We start from the raw sequence: 19317 nt of genomic DNA, 5'->3' as shown, positions 1-19317 counted from the left end.
GCGAGAATTATAAAGTAAAATTTTTTGCCTGTTTTCAAAAGATTTTCTCATAATATTTTTATCATAAAAGGCTTTTGTTTTATCTTTATAAATTTTTGCATTTTTAGCTGTTTTCTTTGACAACAATTGATCTCCACATACCTCAGAATGAAGAAATTTAATGACACTACTTGCCTCATTGTCGGGTATGCATCGTCGAAAAATTTGATCAGGACAATACTTAAACAAATAAGGATCATCCCAATAAAAATTTTTACCTTTTTGAATAATTTATTTTTATCTTGTGAATTCCAATGAGAAGACATTTTCTTTGTTACAAGAAAATTTACAATATTAGTAGACCAAGGCATAGTAGTAGCATAAAATAGTTGATCATCCGGAAATTTTCATTTATTGGTATTTCATTTTGAGATGATTCAGAAATTATTCTTGATAACTGATCGGCTACTACATTATCTGCTTCAAGTTGATTGTCTTTTTCAAATAATTTTGATTCAAAAATATTTTCCAAATCAAAATTTTCCACTAAACGAACATCAGATTGTTGATTTAAGTTATCTTGTTGACATTCTTCCACGTAGTTTCTATTGTATTATCATCTTCATCTTCATTAATACTTGGTTGTTTACTCAAATTGAACACATTAAGTTCCAAAGTCATGTTTCCAAAAGATAATTTCATTATTCCATTTCGACAATTTATTAAAGCATTTGAAGTTGCGAGAAATGGACGTCCCAATATTATTGAAATTTCATTATGCACTTCTATTGGTTGTGTATCCAAAACAATAAAATCCACAGGATATATGAATTTATCGACTTGAACTAACACATCTTCTACGATACCTCTAGGTATTTTGATTGACCTATCGGCTAGTAAAAGAGTGACAAATGTAGGCTTTAAATCTCCCAACTTAAGTTTTTCATAAACTGAATAAGGAAGTAAATTCACACTTGCTCCCAAATCTAACAAAGCTTTTTTAATTTTATTTTTTCCAATAATACATGAAATTGTTGGACAACCAGGATCTTTATATTTCAAGGTAAAATTATTTTGAATAATAGAACTTACTTGCTCCGTTAAGAATGCTTTCTTCTTTACATGCAATTGTCTTTTCACAGTATATAAATCTTTTAAAAACTTTGCATAAGAAGGAACTTGTTTAATAGCATCTAATAATGGAATATTTATTTTTAGTTGTTTAAAAACTTCATAAATATCAGAATCATTTTTTTGTTTTTTATTAGTTACTAATGCATGAGGAAAAGGAACATGTTTATTTATTTTATCATCAATTTTCTTATTTTTAGGACTCAAAGCATCATCTTTCTCAAAAGTATCAGGATTTGAATCCTTACTCTTTGAGTTTAATTGATCTTTGTTTTCATCACTATATGGACCATTAACTATTTTACCACTTCTAAGAGTAATAACAGATTTTACTTGATCAAATTTATCTTGATTTTTAGGATTAGATTGTGGTTGAGATGGAAATTTTCTTTTTTCATGAATATTAAGTGCAGATGCAAATTTTGCAAGAGTTTCTTTCAAATCATTCATAGATTGAATTTTTTGAATATTGATAGACTCTTGCTTTTGAATGTATGCATGAATTTCATCTTCAAAATGTTTTCTTAGAGGTGGGATATAAGGAGCATAACCTTGATGATTTTGGTTATTTTGAAAAGGTTGTTGTGAAGGTTGTGCATTATTATCGTTCCTCCAACTAAAATTGGGATGATTTCTCCAACCAGGATTATATATTTGTGAAAAAGGATCTTAAAATTGTTAACATAATTGGCTTGTTCATGGAGACATTCTTTAAATGAAGGCAAAGTAGGAAATTTTTTGTAAGATGATCATGTGTATCACATATATGACAGACAATTTCTTGAACACTTTTTAATTGATCACTCTTTTTCATTTCTAATAACTCTATTTTTCTTGCTAAGGATGCAAGTTTAGCTTGAATATCTACATCTTCTTTAAGATGATAAATACCAACCCCATTTGTTGAATTATTGGTTTTACTTGGTGGTTCAATTGAGCCTATATTATCCCAATTTTGAGTATTTTCTGCTAATGACTCCAAATATTCCATAGCTTCATTTGGGTTTTTATCTTCAAAAGTTCCATTACACATGAATTCTATCATTTGCCTATCTTTAGGTATTAAATCTTCATAAAAGTGAGAAACTATTCTCCATATTTCAAAACCATGATGTGGGCATGTATTAAGTAACTCTTTATATCTATCCCAACATTGATAAAATGTTTTCCCTTGTTTCTGAGAAAAAGTTGTAATTTGTCTTTTAAAAGAGTTTTTTCTATGGGAAGGAAAAAACTTTTTTAGAAAATGTTGTTGCATTTCTTTCCATGATCTTATTGAACTTGATCTCAAATTTTGCAACCATGCTTTAGCTTTATCTTTTAAGGAAAAAGGGAAAAGCTTTAATCGAACAGTATCCATGCTACAATTTTGATCACTATAAGTGTTGCAAACCTCCTCAAATTCTCTTAAATACAAATATGGATTTTCAGAATCTAAGCCATGAAAATTTGGTAAAAGTTGAATGACTTGTGGCTTAAAATTGAAATTAGATGCATCAGGAGGAAAAACTAAAAAAGATGGTGTACTAGTTCTTATTGGATTCATATGGTGCCTAAGTGTTCTTGGTTGTTCATGTTCTTGATGATGATTATTATTATTATTATTATTATCTTGATTATTAGAATTATCGTCCATGTTTAAAATATTTTCAGTTACTCGAACAAGTCTACCACTTTGTTTACGACTCCAAACAATCATACAATTAAAAACAACATACTATTTACATAATAACATAAATAACAAAATTAAACTTAATTTATACCTCCCCGAAAACGGCGCCAAAAACTTGCTACAACTTAAATTGTAATTCACCCAAGTGTACGTTGTCTGCAAGTAATATACTCGTGAGTACGAGATCGATCCACGGAGAGGATGCTGTAAGTTTAATTTTAGCATGATATATTATAGATGGAAATATTATTATGAAACTTCAAATACACAAATTATAAAATTGTCAAGGTTTCAAAGGTTCATTGTTGGTTTATTTAAGATTGCTTAATAAAAATAAATAAAAGAAACTAAAATAAGAATAAACATAAAAGAACAATGAAATATTTAAACAAGTATATCATATAATATAGTTTCCACTATATTAATATCATATTAACCGATATTTAATACATGGTACCCATAATATATATATAAATGAATAAATATAAACATAAAAAGAACAATTAAATATTTAAACAAGTATATCATATAATATAGTTCCCACTATATTAATATCAGCCGATATTTAATACATGGTACCCATAATATATATATATATAAATGCATAAATATAAATTCACATAAAAGTAAATGTTAGATCAAATCACAATATTTCATTTAGAACAACCGGCAGAGCCACGCTATCGTTTAAATAAAATATATGACTTTATGTTAGATGCAATAAAGTAAATGTTAGTTGCGGAAAAATAAATGTTATATGCGAGAAAGTAAATGTTAGTTGCGGAAAAGTAAATGTTAGTTGCGATAAAGTAAAAGTTAGATGCGAGAAAGTAAATGTTAGTTCAAATCACAATATATTATTTACAACAACCGATAGTGTCACGCTATCATCTAAATAATATATATGACTTTATTATAAATAGATACTTATATTTATAGTATATAATTATTGTAGTATTTATTGTATCATATTTGACAACAAATCAAGGTAACCACATTCAAGGTACCAAGCATTTGATGTAAATAGATAACAACAAATCTTTCAAAATTATACCTACAAATAAGGATCAATTAGAAAAAAACAAAATAGAAATAGAAAAAGAAAAGAATATACAAAATATAAACAATTTTACTTGACCAACAATGAAACCTTTTCACCTTTACATAAAAAGATTTAGCTTGCCATGAACATGAAACTCAAGAGTAAGGATAAAATAAATTTCATACTTGAACTTGAGAAATATGCACACTCAAACTTTTATTCTCACACACACAATATTTATTTTACAAATGAGGACTTCTCTACACTCTTGCACACTACAAAGCTTATACAACACATCTATTTATAGGCTAAATGAGAGAAAGAGTCCAAGACTCATTAAATGTTGAATAGTAAAGTTGGTGGGTGGTTGTCTCCTTGAATGTCAATACCTTGACCCAATGTTAATTGGCATTTTTGATGCCATAGACCACCGATTCAGCCTCACCATGCAACATATAACACGTAGGATATTTTGTGTAGATGTGTTTGGACATATAATCCACCTCTTTTGGGTACAAAGTGAAATAGTTATGGTATTTTTACTACAAGCTGGTCATAGTAAAAGTAAATCTGTCTCCTTTTTGATGTTTGATTATTTTGATCATCTTAATGAGGTTTTTGGATTTCTTGTCTTCTACAAAGTTGAAGATGCCTCTTTTGTGATTCTACAGGATTTGAGATTACTCCAATATGACCTTTGTAGCTTGAGTAATTTTATTTTTACAAAACCTGCGCAAAACGTAAAATACAACATTTTTAGTAAAATAAGTAAATATAAACACACAACACTAAAATAATACAACTTCATAATTTTAATGAAACTTTAATTTTAAAACACAACTTTTAACATATAAATAATTACAAATTTTAAGTTTCATCAACGATTGCACAAAATATTGTTATGTGTATCTTCTTAAAAGTAAAGATGAAGCTATTGAAAAGTTTGTCCATTACAAAAGTGAAGTTGAAAACCAAATTAGCAAGAAAATTAAGGTGCTAAGAAGCGATCGTGGAGGTGAGTATGAATCACCATTTGCTGAGTTTTATGCTCAACATGGTATCAGACACGAAAGAACTGCACCTTATTCTCCTCAGCAAAATGGTGTCGCAGAGCGAAAGAATCGCACTTTGAAAGAAATGATGAATGCACTGTTACTGAGTTCTGGTTTATCACAGAACATGTGGGGGGAAGCTGTTCTGACATCTAATTACCTTTTAAATAAGATACCCCGGAAGAAACAAGATAAAAGTCCATATGAATTATGGAAAGGAAGAACACCTTCCTACCAATACTTGCGAGTGTGTGGGTGTCTTGCCAAGGTAGCCGTACCTAATCCGAAAAAGGTAAAAATTGGACCAAAAACCGTTGATTGCATTTTCATAGGATATGCACACAATAGTAGTGCTTATCGATTCCTTGTGTATGAATCTCAAATTCTTACCATTCATAAGAATACAATAATGGAATCAAGAAATGTTTCATTCTTTGAACATGTGTGCCCTTGCAAATTTACGAAAGAACCAAGTTCATCCAAAAGATTACATGAGACAATGGAAAAATAACAAGAGGTTAACTACGAGGTTGAACCTAGACGTAGCAAAAGAGCTAGAACTGAGAAATCATTTGGTCCGGATTTCATCACTTTCATGATGGAAAGTGAACCTCAAAGCTTCAAGGAAGCTGTGAATTCATCTGAAGGACCTCAATGGAAAGAGGCTATAAATTCCGAAATAGAATCCATTTTGCAAAATCATACGTGGAAACTAGTGGACCTTCCTCCGGGAAGCCAACCACTAGGTTATAAATGGATTTTAAAACGAAAAATAAAATCAGATGGAACAATAGATAAGTATAAAGCCAGATTGGTAATCAAGGGTTACCGTCAACGTGAAGGGCTTGATTACTTTGACACTTATTCTCCAGTAACGAGAATAACTTCAATTCGAGTGATACTTGCAATTGCCGCCTTGCGGAATCTTGAAGTACACCAAATGGATGTAAAAACTGCTTTTCTAAATGGAGATTTAGAAGAAGAAATTTACATGGAACAACCTGAGGGATTTTCTGCACCTGGGCAAGAAAATAAGGTTTGTAAATTGGTGAAGTCTTTGTATGGCTTAAAGCAAGCACCAAAACAATGGCAGGAAAAATTTGACAAAGCCATGCTATAAAGTGGATTTAAAGTCAATGAGTGTGACAAATGTGTATACGTAAAGAACACTGAAAGTGGCTACGTCATTTTGTGTCTTTACGTAGATGACATGCTTATCATCGGAAGCAATGATAAAATGATCAAATCCACTAAGAAACTGCTGAACTCAAAATTCGACATGAAGGATTTGGGATTAGCCGATGTCATCCTTGGAATTAAAATCCATAGAACATCAGAAGGGATGGTTCTAAGTCAATCACATTATGTGGAAAAAATACTTGAGAAATTCAATAAGGATGACTCTGCATTGGCTAGAACCCCGATAGATCCAAGTCAACATCTATCAAAGAATCGCGGTGAGAGTATCTCCCAACTAGAATACTCTCGAGTCATTGGTAGTCTGATGTACTTAATGAGTTGTACACGACCAGACATAGCCTATGCAGTAAGCAAATTGAATAGATTCACGAGTAATCTAGGAACTGAAAACTGGAAAGCAATTATCAGATTGCTAAGGTATTTAAGATACACTCATGATCATGGGCTGCACTATACTAGATATCCTGCTGTTATTGAAGGATACAGTGATGCAAACTGGATATATGATATGAAAGACTCAAAATCTACAAGTGGATTTGTATTCACTTTAGGAGGTGCAGCAATAGCTTGGAAATCTTTTAAACAAACTGTAATAGCCAGATCCACGATGGAATCTGAGTTTATTGCACTTGATAAGTGTGCTGAGGAAGCTGAATGGTTGCGTCTATTTTTAGAAGATGTTCCAGGATGGGTGAAACCTGTACCGGCTATTTGCATTCATTGTGATAGCCAATCTACGATCGAAAGGGCACAAAGCAAGATGTATAATGGAAAGTCTAGACATATACGTCGTAGACACAATACTATTAGACAACTACTCTCAACTGGAGTTATCTCTATTGACTATGTAAAGTCAAATGATAATATAGCGGATCAGTTAACCAAAGGGTTAAACAAAGAGTTTGTTGAAAAATCTTCAAAAGGAATGAGACTGAAGCCAATGGAATAAATCGGTGCAAAGGAAAACCCAACCTATGCTGACTGGAGATCCCAAGAACTAGGTTCAATGGGACAACCTAATCGCAATTGTTTGGTAGATCACTGTGGGGGTTATCCCTAGTCTATTCCTATTGCAAACAGTGAATATTGAGGATAAGCTTATTGATTTTAATTATTCTGATGAAATTCAACATAGAATCACCTATGTGAGAGTGAAGTGGGGCCGCTTCAAAGGAATTGCAAGGCTCAATTCTAGACCCTCTTACAGAACCAGGCGTGTGTTCATGGCCAAAACGAACACAATCATGAGAACTGAATTGTATCAGGGAGAGTCCTGCGTGAAGTATATCTCAATTTATACGAACGGATGTACAGTTCAAAGACATCGCATCTACTGTCAACCAGTGAATTATTATTGCCTACCTATCCTATGCAGGATTCAACTGTTGACCTTTATCACGACTATCTTCGTTTATCTTTCAATTTCCATTCATATGGGGGATTGTTGGACTAGATTAGGCTTTATGCCTAAATGGGCTTTCATTATGTGAATGAAAAATTGGTTAAGCTTTGGGCTTGTTAAAGTGGATGGTTAAGAGTGGAATATGAGTATCCCACATTGGAAAAATAACTTGGCATAAGTGTGCTTATATGGTGTTACATTTTATGAAAGTGTAAGAATGATTGGTCAAGAGGCTCTCTCTCACGCGCGCCTGCACAGGGTGGGGTGTGCAAATCAAGGGCCCGATTTGCACTGGAAAAGGCTTGACTTGTGTGCAAGAGTACGAGCGCGACCTGGGTGCGTCGAATGTCGGACTGATCAAGGCAAAATCGCCTACCCAGTGTTGGCCACCTTTTGCTATTTTATTTTCGATTTTTAACCTTCCACATGCCCTGAGAAGATTCTGGATGAGACCCTTCAGCTGGATGTCTGTTGGTGCTTCAGATGCCAGACTTTTGATGTTTCATCTGCCAACCTTTGGCCTTCCATCTGCCCAGCTTGTGACTGTCCGCCTAGACAGTGTGCCTCTATAAATAGAGGCAGTATGTAGTCCTTCAGAACACACAGAATTTCGAGCCCTCAAATTCTCTGTAATTCCTGCACTCTGCTACGCTGTTGCTCTTGCATTCCTCCTCTGTCGTGATACTGTTCAGGTACATTCTCAGTTCGCCGGTGTAGTGCCTTTGTGCTAGGTTTCTACAAGGTTTCTTCGTTGTATCCTGGGAGACAGACGTCCGTGTAATCCTCAAAGCACACTCAGGAGGGGACGAATCTGTTTTAAGGAAACTGTACTAGTTACAGGCCTCGGTTTGCTTATCTGTTTCCTTACTCATTCTGTTTATACTTTACAGTATTTACATGCTCAATATACTACTGAATTTTTATACGATCTTACTTCGTTCTTAGTATATTGTTTCTGTAATATTTGCGTTTTGAGTTTACATATATTGAATAACATCTTGTTCTTGTAAAACCAATGGTTTTAGCATATCTTGTTTATGAGAAACCAATGGTTTCACTATAGCCTTCACAATTGGCCCTTGTATAGCAGCCCATAATTGAGTTTGAGCCTGCATATAGTCTGTAATTCGATTAGATACTTTGATCTGATCAGCTTGTTGTAACGTGCCGGCCATTTCAGCATTAATGGCTAACTGGTTGAACTCGGTTTGAAGCAACCCAAGGTATTCCTTGAGATGCCTCTGCATTTTCATGACGGAATCCACGTCACCGCCTTCCATCTCTTGTTAGAAAATCTGCAAGCATATTTTCATGAGATTTAATAATAACAATATCAAAGATATAATTTTGACATAAAGCTTGCCATCTTAATAATCTAGCCTTCTCTGGTTTAGATTCAATTTTATTTCTTAAGAAAGCTTTTACCTAGGTATTATCAACTTTCAAAGTAAATTTTTTAGCAAGTAAAAATAAAGGTCATTTCTCAAAAGTCTTTTTAACTGCGTAAAATTCCTTTTCGTTGATATGCCATCTGATACCCTCAGATTCTGTAAAAAGGCCGCTACAGTATCTGCATGGTACTTCCCCATCTGGAGTGAGCTTAGTAAGGACTGCAGCCCACCAATCGTTGCTGGCATCTATAAATAACACCAACTCATCTTCATCTACGGGTATAGCCATTTTCGGAAGTTTTTTTACATATCTCCTTCAGTTGGGTTACCCCTTTAGTATGTTCATCGGTCCATATAAATCTTGCATCCTTTTTTAATAAAGGACTGAACACCTTCATATACATGGCTAGGTTGTTTATGAACATTCCTGCAAAATTAACTACTCCAAGAAAACTTTGGAGTTGTTTTACGTCTTTTAGTTTATCTGGGAAATTCTGTACCTTTTCCACAATATGGGGTTGTATAATTATTCCAGATTCATCAATTTCAATACCAAGGAATTCAATTTTCCTTGTTGCTATGACTGATTTCTTTTCAGATAAAACAAGTCCTTCTTGTTTGCAAATTTTAGAGAAAATCTCTAAATATTTAACATGTTCATCTATGTTTTTTGATGCTATAAGAATATCATCAATATAAACAAACATGAATTTGAAATAATCTTTAAACAGATTATCCATCTTTCATTGAAATATTTGGCGTGCATTAGCCAATCTCATAGGCATAACTTTCCAAATATAATGTCCTTGTGGAGTAAAAAAAGCTGTGAATTTCTTACTGCCTTCTTCCATTCGAATCTGGTAAAATCCAGATTTACAATCAAATTTTGAGAACATCCTAGCATTTCATACACAACTAATTAGGTGTTCTCTATTGGGTATGAAGTACCCATCAAACTCCAGGATTTTATTAATTCTTTGGTAATTAATAACTAACCTGGATTTTTCTCTTTTTATTTCACCATGATTTCTGACCAGAAAATCTAGACTACTATATGGTGACACTCCTTCTTTGATTAGACCAAGGTCTAAATGTTTTTTGATAATCATTCTCATATCCCTTTGATCTGTTACGTTCATCGGGATATGCTTATATCTAACGAACTCATATTATTTGCCTTCCTTTAAAGTAAGGTTGGCTTTGAGTTGATTTCTATCCCACCATGCCAAAGGATGCTCATTATAACTTTCTTTGAGCCTCTTTTTGACATCTTCAAGGGATATCTTGTTCTCCAATTCTATATCCCTATGGGTTAGAGTTACCTTGAGAAGATTCATATCCTCTATTTGGAGTTCTTGTTCTCTTGTTATTTTCAACATAGTTTCTCCAAATCTCCTAGAATCTTTCATCTTTGGGTGAAAAATTTGTCATTTATCACCACGCTGGCTGCGGAACAATATTGGCATTTGTCTATAAAAAGCCATCTTGAGTTGTTGAACGATAATCTTATGATCACAAATGGTAGTAAACATAAGTCGTCTTAACTCGTTATCTTGTGTGTACTTTTTAAACATTACATACTACGATATCTATGGGTGAATCTATTCCTTCTTTAAAAGTTGTCTTGATCATTATTTGGATTGCTCCAATATGAATCCAAGACATCGTCCTTGCTACCTCACTTTTCAGCTTTTGCAATTCCTCTCTTATTTTTTCAAAAGGAATTAACTGCATCTCTATTTGATTACTTGTTAACTCCATAGGGATTGCCATTTCCCTTCTAGATACTTTGTAAATCAAATGATGTCTTCTTTGTCTAAGCCCCAGGTTGTCTAAGACTCTTTCCACTTGTCCTGTCGAAAATCCTTGGTACTTCTGTAAAGTTGGATTTTCTCTCATAATTCTTTGGACCATATTATGACATATCGTGGTTTGACTAAAAAACCCAGCCAAACTCTCATGTGTTTCATGTCGAAACACCTCTTCTTTATTCTGATTCTAATTCTAATTCATCATCAGATTCTTCTTGGCTAAACAATATCTCTTCTTCATATATACTTTCATTTGAGGGGATATCCTCAAATTGATATATTTGGACTAGATCTTGAAAGAAGACCGCATCATCCATATCTGGTGTTGCTTCAAAGAGTTTAACACCTTTTTTTTTTGTTTTCTGTACAGTTTGTAGATATATGTCCTCTTGCTCCACATGTCCAGCAGTTGCAATCCTTGAAACTTTCACTTGCTCTTGTACGAGTTTTTCTAAATGGTGTTCTTCCCCTGCTTTGCGACGAGATTGTTGCTGAAGATGTTCTTGTAGGTCTACTTCTTTTTCCCGATCTATAAGATCAGGCCTTTTGTTTGGACCAAAATGTTCTTGGTTTCCAAGAACTTCTCATTCTTTTATTGTAGGGATTATTTCTGAATTTCTTCCTCTTAAATCCCTGTGATCTACTCCCAATAACCGTAGGAAGATCATTTTCTCTACAACATAGAGGAGTATGCTTATTAATACCCCTTATCCTTTTGTAGTTCTTTTGTAATGCTGCCATATGACACCATTCTGCCAATTTTTCTTTAAGAAAAGAGGCTCGTCTTGCCAACGTATCTGAATTACCTGGAACGTATTCTTTTATCAAAATTTCTCTCAAGGGACTTGGCATCTATATCAAATGAGCGTAATTTTGGTAAAAAAAAAAATAAAATAAAATTTGACATCCTTGTTTTTATCTTTGGTATGACCCTAGGGGCTAGGGCGTCGGGTGAGTTCGAGTTGGGTTGGCGAAAATATTACTTAAAAATTTATCAACCTGAACCCGACCCGAACCCCGATCTCGAACCCAAACCCTGCTTAACTCGATGATCAACCCGAACCAACTCGATTTTATTTTTTTAAATTTTTTAACAAAATAATTAAATAAAAATTCAAAACACACAATAATAATAGTAATAATTAATTTAATCACATAATAACAAAATTTAAACTTATATATGATTTAAATTTGATAGTTTAGTTCTAAAAATTTTAAAGTATACTTACTACAAAAAATAAAAAATTATTTTAAGAAAACAAAATTGTACAAAATAAACATAAAATGACGAAAATCTATCGTATCAATATACAGTAATTTTTTTTTCAAACACACAACGTATAAAAATGTAGCAAGTATTTCTTAATTTTATATAATATAAAATAATAAAAATAAAAAATTTCGGGTCATCTCGGGTCCACCCGGGTTGACCCAAATCCAGTTAATTTTTTCGGGTTCGCTTTCGGGTCAATTTGATTCAACCCAAACAAAAATAAACCCCAATTCTAACCCGATATTTTTTGAGTCGACTCGTGTCGGATTGACAGATATTTGATAAAATATATAAGGATAATATGAAAAGTAAAATATCAAAAAAGATTGAAAGTAATGCAAATAATTATATATATAAAATAGTTTTAGAATTGTATTATAAATTTTAAATGTGCATTAAAAAATAAAACTATTTTATGTTTTAATTTAGAAAAAATTGATAAATTATGTAAAATGATGGACAAAGGGCATGGTGGATATTTAATAAAATATATAAGGATAATATGAAAAATATAATATCAAAAAAGATATTTTCTAAAAAAGTAGGATGACTGTTTTAAAACACCTTATTTTTGAGATAACATAAATTAACTTTTTATTAATTAATTTAGCAGTAATGATATCTTTCTTAATCCTCATTCCCTCATATGGTTTATCCTCCACATTAGGTATTGGTCAGTGTCCTTTAACATGCGTGCAGCACTACACTTCAATCAGAAAATATTGCTATCCAACAAAACGAAAAATTAAATTAAATTGAGCGATTTGAAATAAGGGTAGTTTTGTAATTTTTATGAAATAAAATAAAATAGATAGGTAACATAATAAGCAATAGAATTATCATAGGTTATATGACAATTGGTGGGACACAGATCATCCTTTAGAGCGGAGGAAAAATAACATGTGGTGTTGTGAAGCAAAACGATATTGTTCGCATGTATTTTCTTTTTTCTTTTTTTTTGTTTGTTTTGAATTGAATGAACATCCGTTTCAAACAGAGAAAAAAAATACACAATACATGGTGCTGTTTTTGTTCCACTGCAAAGGATCCGTGTCCTATTTGGTCATACTACATATCGAGGACCAATTTTGTGTCCATTATCTCTCTAGCAGTTTAATACAGTAATATATACCTCCTTTTATTTTGGGAAAAAAAATATCATACCATTTAATTAAAAATTTACATTGTGTAAAAATTGATTCTTAATTAATTTGCTGAACCTCATAATGAAATTATAGTAATACTCGCAATTTCTTTTTTTTAAAAAATTGATCCTTATAAATAAATAATTCCACCCTTTATATTATTTTTGAAAACACCACATTTTCTATTTTTTTCATTTATTTATTTATTGTATCTTAAAGAAACGAACTGTAGACTGTAGAGAATGCCTTAAAAATTGGAGACAAATGGAGAGGGGCCTGGGGGCAATGTTGGGAATTCATATAAATTAGATATAATGTCGTGGGTTTTCGGACTCATCAGCACACTCTCAAATGTAGTTAAACCCCTCCTCTTTGCCCAGATTCAAATCCGCCTCATCTCATATCGCGTCCTTTTCTTCCCCCTTCGCTTCTCCTTCAATTCTCTCTTTCAAATTTTGAGTTTTTATCCACTACACTCCAACCCCACCAATCTTTTCGCGTCTCTGTTTGTTTCCGAGCTCAGATTTCTGTTCAGTTGTTTTTTGTTTTTTGTTTTTTTTTTCGATTTTGTGGAGCTGGACTTGAACGAAGAAGAACAGAGGAAAAGCAATGGAGGCAGGGTACAACCCACGTACTGTTGAAGAAGTCTTTCGGGATTTTAAGGGTCGTCGAGGTGGCCTTATCAAAGCTCTCACTACTGGTAATTTTTTGTTGTGTTCTTCTTTTTGCTCGATTTGTTGTTTTGTTTATTTTTAATGTGGGTGTTTTTTGTTTTTCTTTGTTTTTGCAGATGTCGAAGAATTCTATCAGCAGTGTGATCCTGGTCTGCGGTTTTTTTTTTTTGACGAGATATTACTTTCTTTGTGCTTTTAAATTAGTATTGTTGCACTTTTTCTTATTGATTTCTAAGTGCCTGTCATGTGTTTACCATATACTTTTATGGGAAAAAGATACTCGTGTTTTTCATGAATTTTGTTGTGAAAATATTGGTATTGGATCATGCATTTTGCTTAATTATTTTTGGGTGTTTTTTGCAACTCGTGGGTGCTCTAACTGATTGACGAGCCCCTCTTGATGTTGTGGGTGGTGGATAATGGATCCATTTCGTTGTTGTTTTAATATCATCTGAGTGAAAAGGTGGTGCCTGGATCCATGTTGGTGTTGGAATTTTTTTAAAATTTCTTGGATATTATTTGAATTTGATATGAAAAACTGATTTGGATGTATGGATTTCAAACCAATTCAATTTTTGAGGTTTTGAAATGTGATGTTAGGTTTGAAAGAAAAACTTAAAATAAATGGCTTAATAATTTGAAAGGAACAGGCGAGTACATTTATGCGAGCAATTCGAATAGTGGATTAAAAGTTTTTCTCTTTTGAAACCTTCAACCTGAAGGCCAAATGCATTATGTTGAAACATAAATCAAGTGGTTGATAGAATTTGTGGAATCTATTGCCTTGTGCGTAACTGAGTATCATTGAAGGGTATGTTAGTATCTTTGTTGCAGTTATGTAGCATGAGGATTTAGTATTTTTATATTAAATATCTCTTGTAATTGTACCAAAGCTTTCGTAGAAGATGCATACAATTTTCTGTGCTGCCATGTTTTTTCTGTATTCTATTGAATGATGTTTTCTGCATGAATCTTGATAACGCCTTTTTCTGTTTTCACCTTAATTTTCTGTTTATTCTTCCTGACAATGGTTTCGGTTTTTTAAGTTTCTTGGTTTTGGGTAATCTACTGTAGCCTCTGTAGGACTAGTATAAATGACTGTTAAACATGGTATATTGGTTAGATTAGCAAAAACTTGCTACTCTTACATTGTTTTGTTCTGTTGTTATGTTTACTTCTCAACACTTATTATGCCTGATGTTCCTTGTAATTCTAAAATTCATTTGTTTATTTACTTCTCCCTTTGTGTATAGTTCAGCCAGTATTGTTCATTTCATGTTTGGCTTTACAGAGAAGGAGAACTTGTGCTTGTATGGTTTTCCTAGTGAACAGTGGGAGGTCAATTTGCCTGCTGAAGAAGTGCCTCCTGAACTTCCCGAGCCCGCTCTGGGCATCAACTTTGCTAGAGATGGGATGCAAGAAAAAGACTGGTTATCGCTTGTTGCTGTCCACAGTGATGCTTGGTTGCTTGCCGTTGCCTTCTATTTTGGTGCTAGATTTGGATTTGATAAATCTGACAGGTGGATGCTCTCTTCCATGTTTAATGCTACATGCTGATTTTCGAATTATGATCATATCTGGCTCTGATGTCAAATTTTCTGCATGTTTCCACTTGTTTTGAAGGTCATTGTTGATTGATAGTTCCTACCTGCTAAATTTTGTAATTTGTTGGAGGGGAAAATTTTGCAATTGCAGTAGATTTATATCCCATCAAGATTTTGTTATATAGGTCTGTTTGATTCCTTTGTTTATCATGTGATAATCTCACTGTATTTATTCGTCCAGGAAGCGACTCTTCAACATGATCAACGAGCTCCCAACTGTATTCGAAGTCGTGACTGGCGCTGCAAAGAAACAACAGAGAGAGAAATCTTCTGTCTCAAATCACAGTAGCAACAAATCCAAATCAAACTCTAAAATGGTGAGAAAAGGATTGAGCACACGCACTGTTGAGTTAGATTTTTTATTTTCCCTATAATTTACTGCTGTTTATTTTTAGCATTAAGTCTAGTTTTGAACTCAGTACACTCAGCAGTTTTATCTGTTTGACGATGCAATGTTCTTCTTGATGGCGCTGTCACTTTTCATGTTCGCTTTCAGCGTGCATCTGATGCCCCGGATAAAGTTTTAAAGTTGCAGACAAAAGAGGAAGAAGAGGAACTGGATGAGGAAGAAGAAGACGAGCATGGAGACACCCTCTGCGGAGCTTGTGGGGAGAACTATGCATCAGATGAGTTCTGGATATGCTGTGACTTATGCGAAAAGTGGTTCCATGGAAAGTGTGTGAAGATTACACCTGCACGAGCCGAGCATATCAAGCAATACAAATGCCCTTCATGCAGCAACAAGAGATCGCGACCTTAGAGACGTGTCAAACATAAAACTACTTCTACTTGTAGTGCTCTCTCTCTCTCTACTCTTTAGAAACTTCAACCGCTGCCTCTGCCTACTCTTCTTGTTTAACTGTTAAAAATCAGTGTCAGCTTATGAACGAACGAGCACTCGTGGTAGAGCGGATTGCAACTCTTGGTAGTATAGTATTGTTTCCATGTTGGCTGAACCAGTCCCTTCATTTTGTGGAGCTATTAAGCTAAGTTAAGCTAGGATTTCTGCTTTTCTTTTGGATCTTTCTTTGCATATTTTATTCTCCACAGCGTTGACCAATGAATGTAAATGCTTTTGCCGGGCTTTTATATGGTCATCGAGCCCATTATAACTTTTCAACAATTTAAACTTTAGCCTCCCAATTTGATGTCAATTGTTTTAACATTGTGTCTTTGATTCTCGAGGTGGCCGCCAATATAAAGTTAATAGATGTCGTGCTAATAACTTACACACGTATTTATAATATCTTATACATTCTTGATCCCAATTCTAATATATAATATCATTTATCCACATATAATAATTAGCATTAAGATAAGGTTTGGATAATCTAATTTTAATAAATGTCTTGGGAGGTAGAGCTCAAGTTGCAAGCGCACATAGGCCCCATCTATCACTATTTAAAGCAATATCTTCTTGCACCCACCACCACAATGCTTAAAAAAAAACAGAAATCGTCATCTATTATGATTGGCCAAGATTAGATTAATATGCCAACCAATAAACAATCACTCATTGTCATCAAAATCAATGATCCTTTAACCCTTTTTAAATCCCTTCAAACAAGCAGTCAAAAAAAAATCCCTTTAAACAAATAAAAAATTAATTCCTTAGATCGGTGGCAGAGAGATTCATGCAAAGATTGAATAATTTTTTAAGGAAAACAACTCTTACCATGAATTAGGAGGCGATAAAGAACTCCATTAAATCCCACAATCAAGGCTAAAAGAATTCCACTTTATTATTAAGTAATTGTAGAAGTGGATGGCACACCTAGTTCTCAAGATCATGGAATGTAAGATTCATCAAAGATTTTTCTAATAGCTACACAAGTGATTGGAATCTTCACTAGCAAAACATGCTAGGAACTTTGAACAAGTATCAAACAATACTAAAAGTTAGGTAGTAACCTAAGAACAGCCAACTAGAGGAATGAGACTCATTCCTTTACACAATATCGATCATGTCAAGCCCTCATGGTTCTTAGCCGATAGACGTTTCAAGAACTCGTATGTAGTGATCATGGTGGTGCTAGACACGGACATGGAAGCCCATCTTGGACCCAACCCTCTGTAACAAGCCATCCAACCACCCTCTCTCACCAAATTCCTCACCGTTTGACCCACACTCGGCCCCTTGCGCCCATTCTCATCGCAGTCCAGAACTTGTAGCCGTGTCTTGATCGTGTCTAGTGGCATGGTTATTAAAGCCGATACACCACCAGCCATGGCTGCACTTAGCCCTTGTACTGCCACCACGGCTTTAGCATCCGGCTTTAGCCTGTTATCAATGGTATTACTATCAGTATTGGCATTCAAGACTTGGTTTTCAAGCCTACATTCATCTTTCTTGCAAAGAAAACACCCCATTCCACCCCAAATCAGCCGCTGAGCCACCGAGTAAGACCCCCACCAAACAGCATTAGATGGTGCATGAGTCAAGATTGATATGCCGAAGCCTCTATACAATCCTCTGATCCCATCTGTGTGAACAATTTTCTTGAATGCATCAATCCCATTTAGGTATTTACAAATTGGTAATGGATTCGAACTGGCTCCTCCACAGCCGCCTTGAGCCATTAGTCTCTGGCTTATGACATCAACTGGCGTCCAAACCAGTTGGGCCGTCGTGGCAGCGCTCAATCCAGCTGCAGCATTGGCGATCGCTGATGCAGCAGTCTCGGGAAATCCTAGCCTAGTGGCAGCAGTGCCCACTTTACTTTTGGTAATCTCGAGTGCGGTCATGTACAGAGCTCGAGCAGGGATTGTTCCCGTCAAAGAGGTCCCAAATCCTCGATAAAATCCCCTAAATCCTTCGTGTTTCATTATCCAAATCGAGGTTCTTATACAAGAAACCTGCGAGTGAGCCACCTGCTGTCTGGTTTTCAGTACCATAGCCGGATGCAGGGCCGCGGAAAGACCAGAAAATAAAACCGCGCCCAGGAAGAAAAACTTGGATTTGTCAAGCCTGTGCCACTCAATATCCGCTGGAATGTGAATTTCTTGTGCTGTGGATTCTTCCCCGGAAGCTCTCAAATTCATTTCCTCAACTCTCTTCAGTTCTTTCTTCAAGAAAAATCAAGATCGCACACCCACTCTCTGCTTCTATATCAAGAAAACATGTATAACCAGAAAAAAAAATTCTGCTATATGTAGGGTAAAATCCCAAATCAAACAGCTGCCAACCCGTTTATTGAGAGATGGGATTATACATCAGAAATGGAATCTTTCTCGCTTCAGGATCCTACAAGCTTAGCATTCCTTGAAAGTCCTTACCGGAGAAACGATCATTTTGACGTCAGGGTTCAGGATATTTCACCGGAAGGGATCAATTTCACCACCCAAGAGGAGTTTTTCGAGAGGAATCTATGCGAATAAGCGACAAAGATCGAAGGTGGAGGGAGAGAGAGAGAGAGAGAGAGAGAGAGAGAGAGAGAGAGAGTTCGTCTGTGCACAAAGGGAGAGCGAGGGAGCGAGCCTTCACTGAATCTGATGGAGGATTCTTATTTTAGGTGAGATTATCATATTTATTAATCTACACTTTTTATAATTATTATTAATCATGTTTTCAAAAAAAAAAAATTAATTATTAATCATAATTCAAATTAATTTTGATTTATCTCATTTTACAAATAAAAAAATATAGATAAAGGCAAAATATAAAGTAAAAATTATAGAAATGTTTTTTTTTTTGAATTAAAAATTTCCAAGATTTGGAATTGTGAGAGTATCAAAATTAAGGATGTAATCGAGTTGAGACGAATCAAATTCTTGAGTGTTTAAGCTTCATTTGTTTATAATCGAGTCAAATCCGATCTTTATTTAATGAATATATTCATGATTCACGAACTTATTCAAAGTTTTATCGAGGCTAAACGAACTTAATAAATATAAATTATAAATTTAAATATCATTAAATTAATTTAAAACTAAATTTTATA

At 34.1% G+C, this 19317-nt stretch overlaps 2 protein-coding genes and 1 non-coding gene across 3 annotated transcripts; 2 read left to right on the top strand and 1 right to left on the bottom strand.

Moving 5' to 3' along the window:
• The first annotated feature begins 2213 nt into the window (after positions 1-2213).
• On the top strand, positions 2214-2324 carry LOC140885862 (small nucleolar RNA R71). Its single transcript, XR_012151275.1, has one exon. It is a non-coding gene; the product is annotated as a small nucleolar RNA R71 (small nucleolar RNA).
• Positions 2325-13450: 11126 nt separating this feature from the next.
• LOC140878236 (PHD finger protein ALFIN-LIKE 5-like) lies at positions 13451-16440 on the top strand. Its single transcript, XM_073281841.1, has 5 exons — positions 13451-13798; positions 13889-13921; positions 15064-15292; positions 15558-15693; positions 15873-16440. The coding sequence occupies exons 1-5, from the start codon at positions 13708-13710 to the stop codon at positions 16134-16136; spliced, it is 753 nt and encodes a 250-aa protein (XP_073137942.1). The 5' UTR covers positions 13451-13707; the 3' UTR covers positions 16137-16440.
• A 697-nt stretch (positions 16441-17137) lies between these two features.
• LOC140883157 (uncharacterized) lies at positions 17138-18856 on the bottom strand. The gene has a single exon (XM_073289519.1). It carries the CDS (start codon positions 18416-18418, stop codon positions 17339-17341), a length of 1080 nt encoding a protein of 359 aa, XP_073145620.1. The 5' UTR covers positions 18419-18856; the 3' UTR covers positions 17138-17338.
• Between the last annotated feature and the right edge of the window lie 461 nt (positions 18857-19317).

Source organism: Henckelia pumila, chromosome 2, assembly GCF_033568475.1.
Source record: "Henckelia pumila isolate YLH828 chromosome 2, ASM3356847v2, whole genome shotgun sequence".
Taxonomy (NCBI): domain Eukaryota; kingdom Viridiplantae; phylum Streptophyta; class Magnoliopsida; order Lamiales; family Gesneriaceae; genus Henckelia; species Henckelia pumila.
This window is presented reverse-complemented; position numbering and strand designations above follow the sequence as displayed.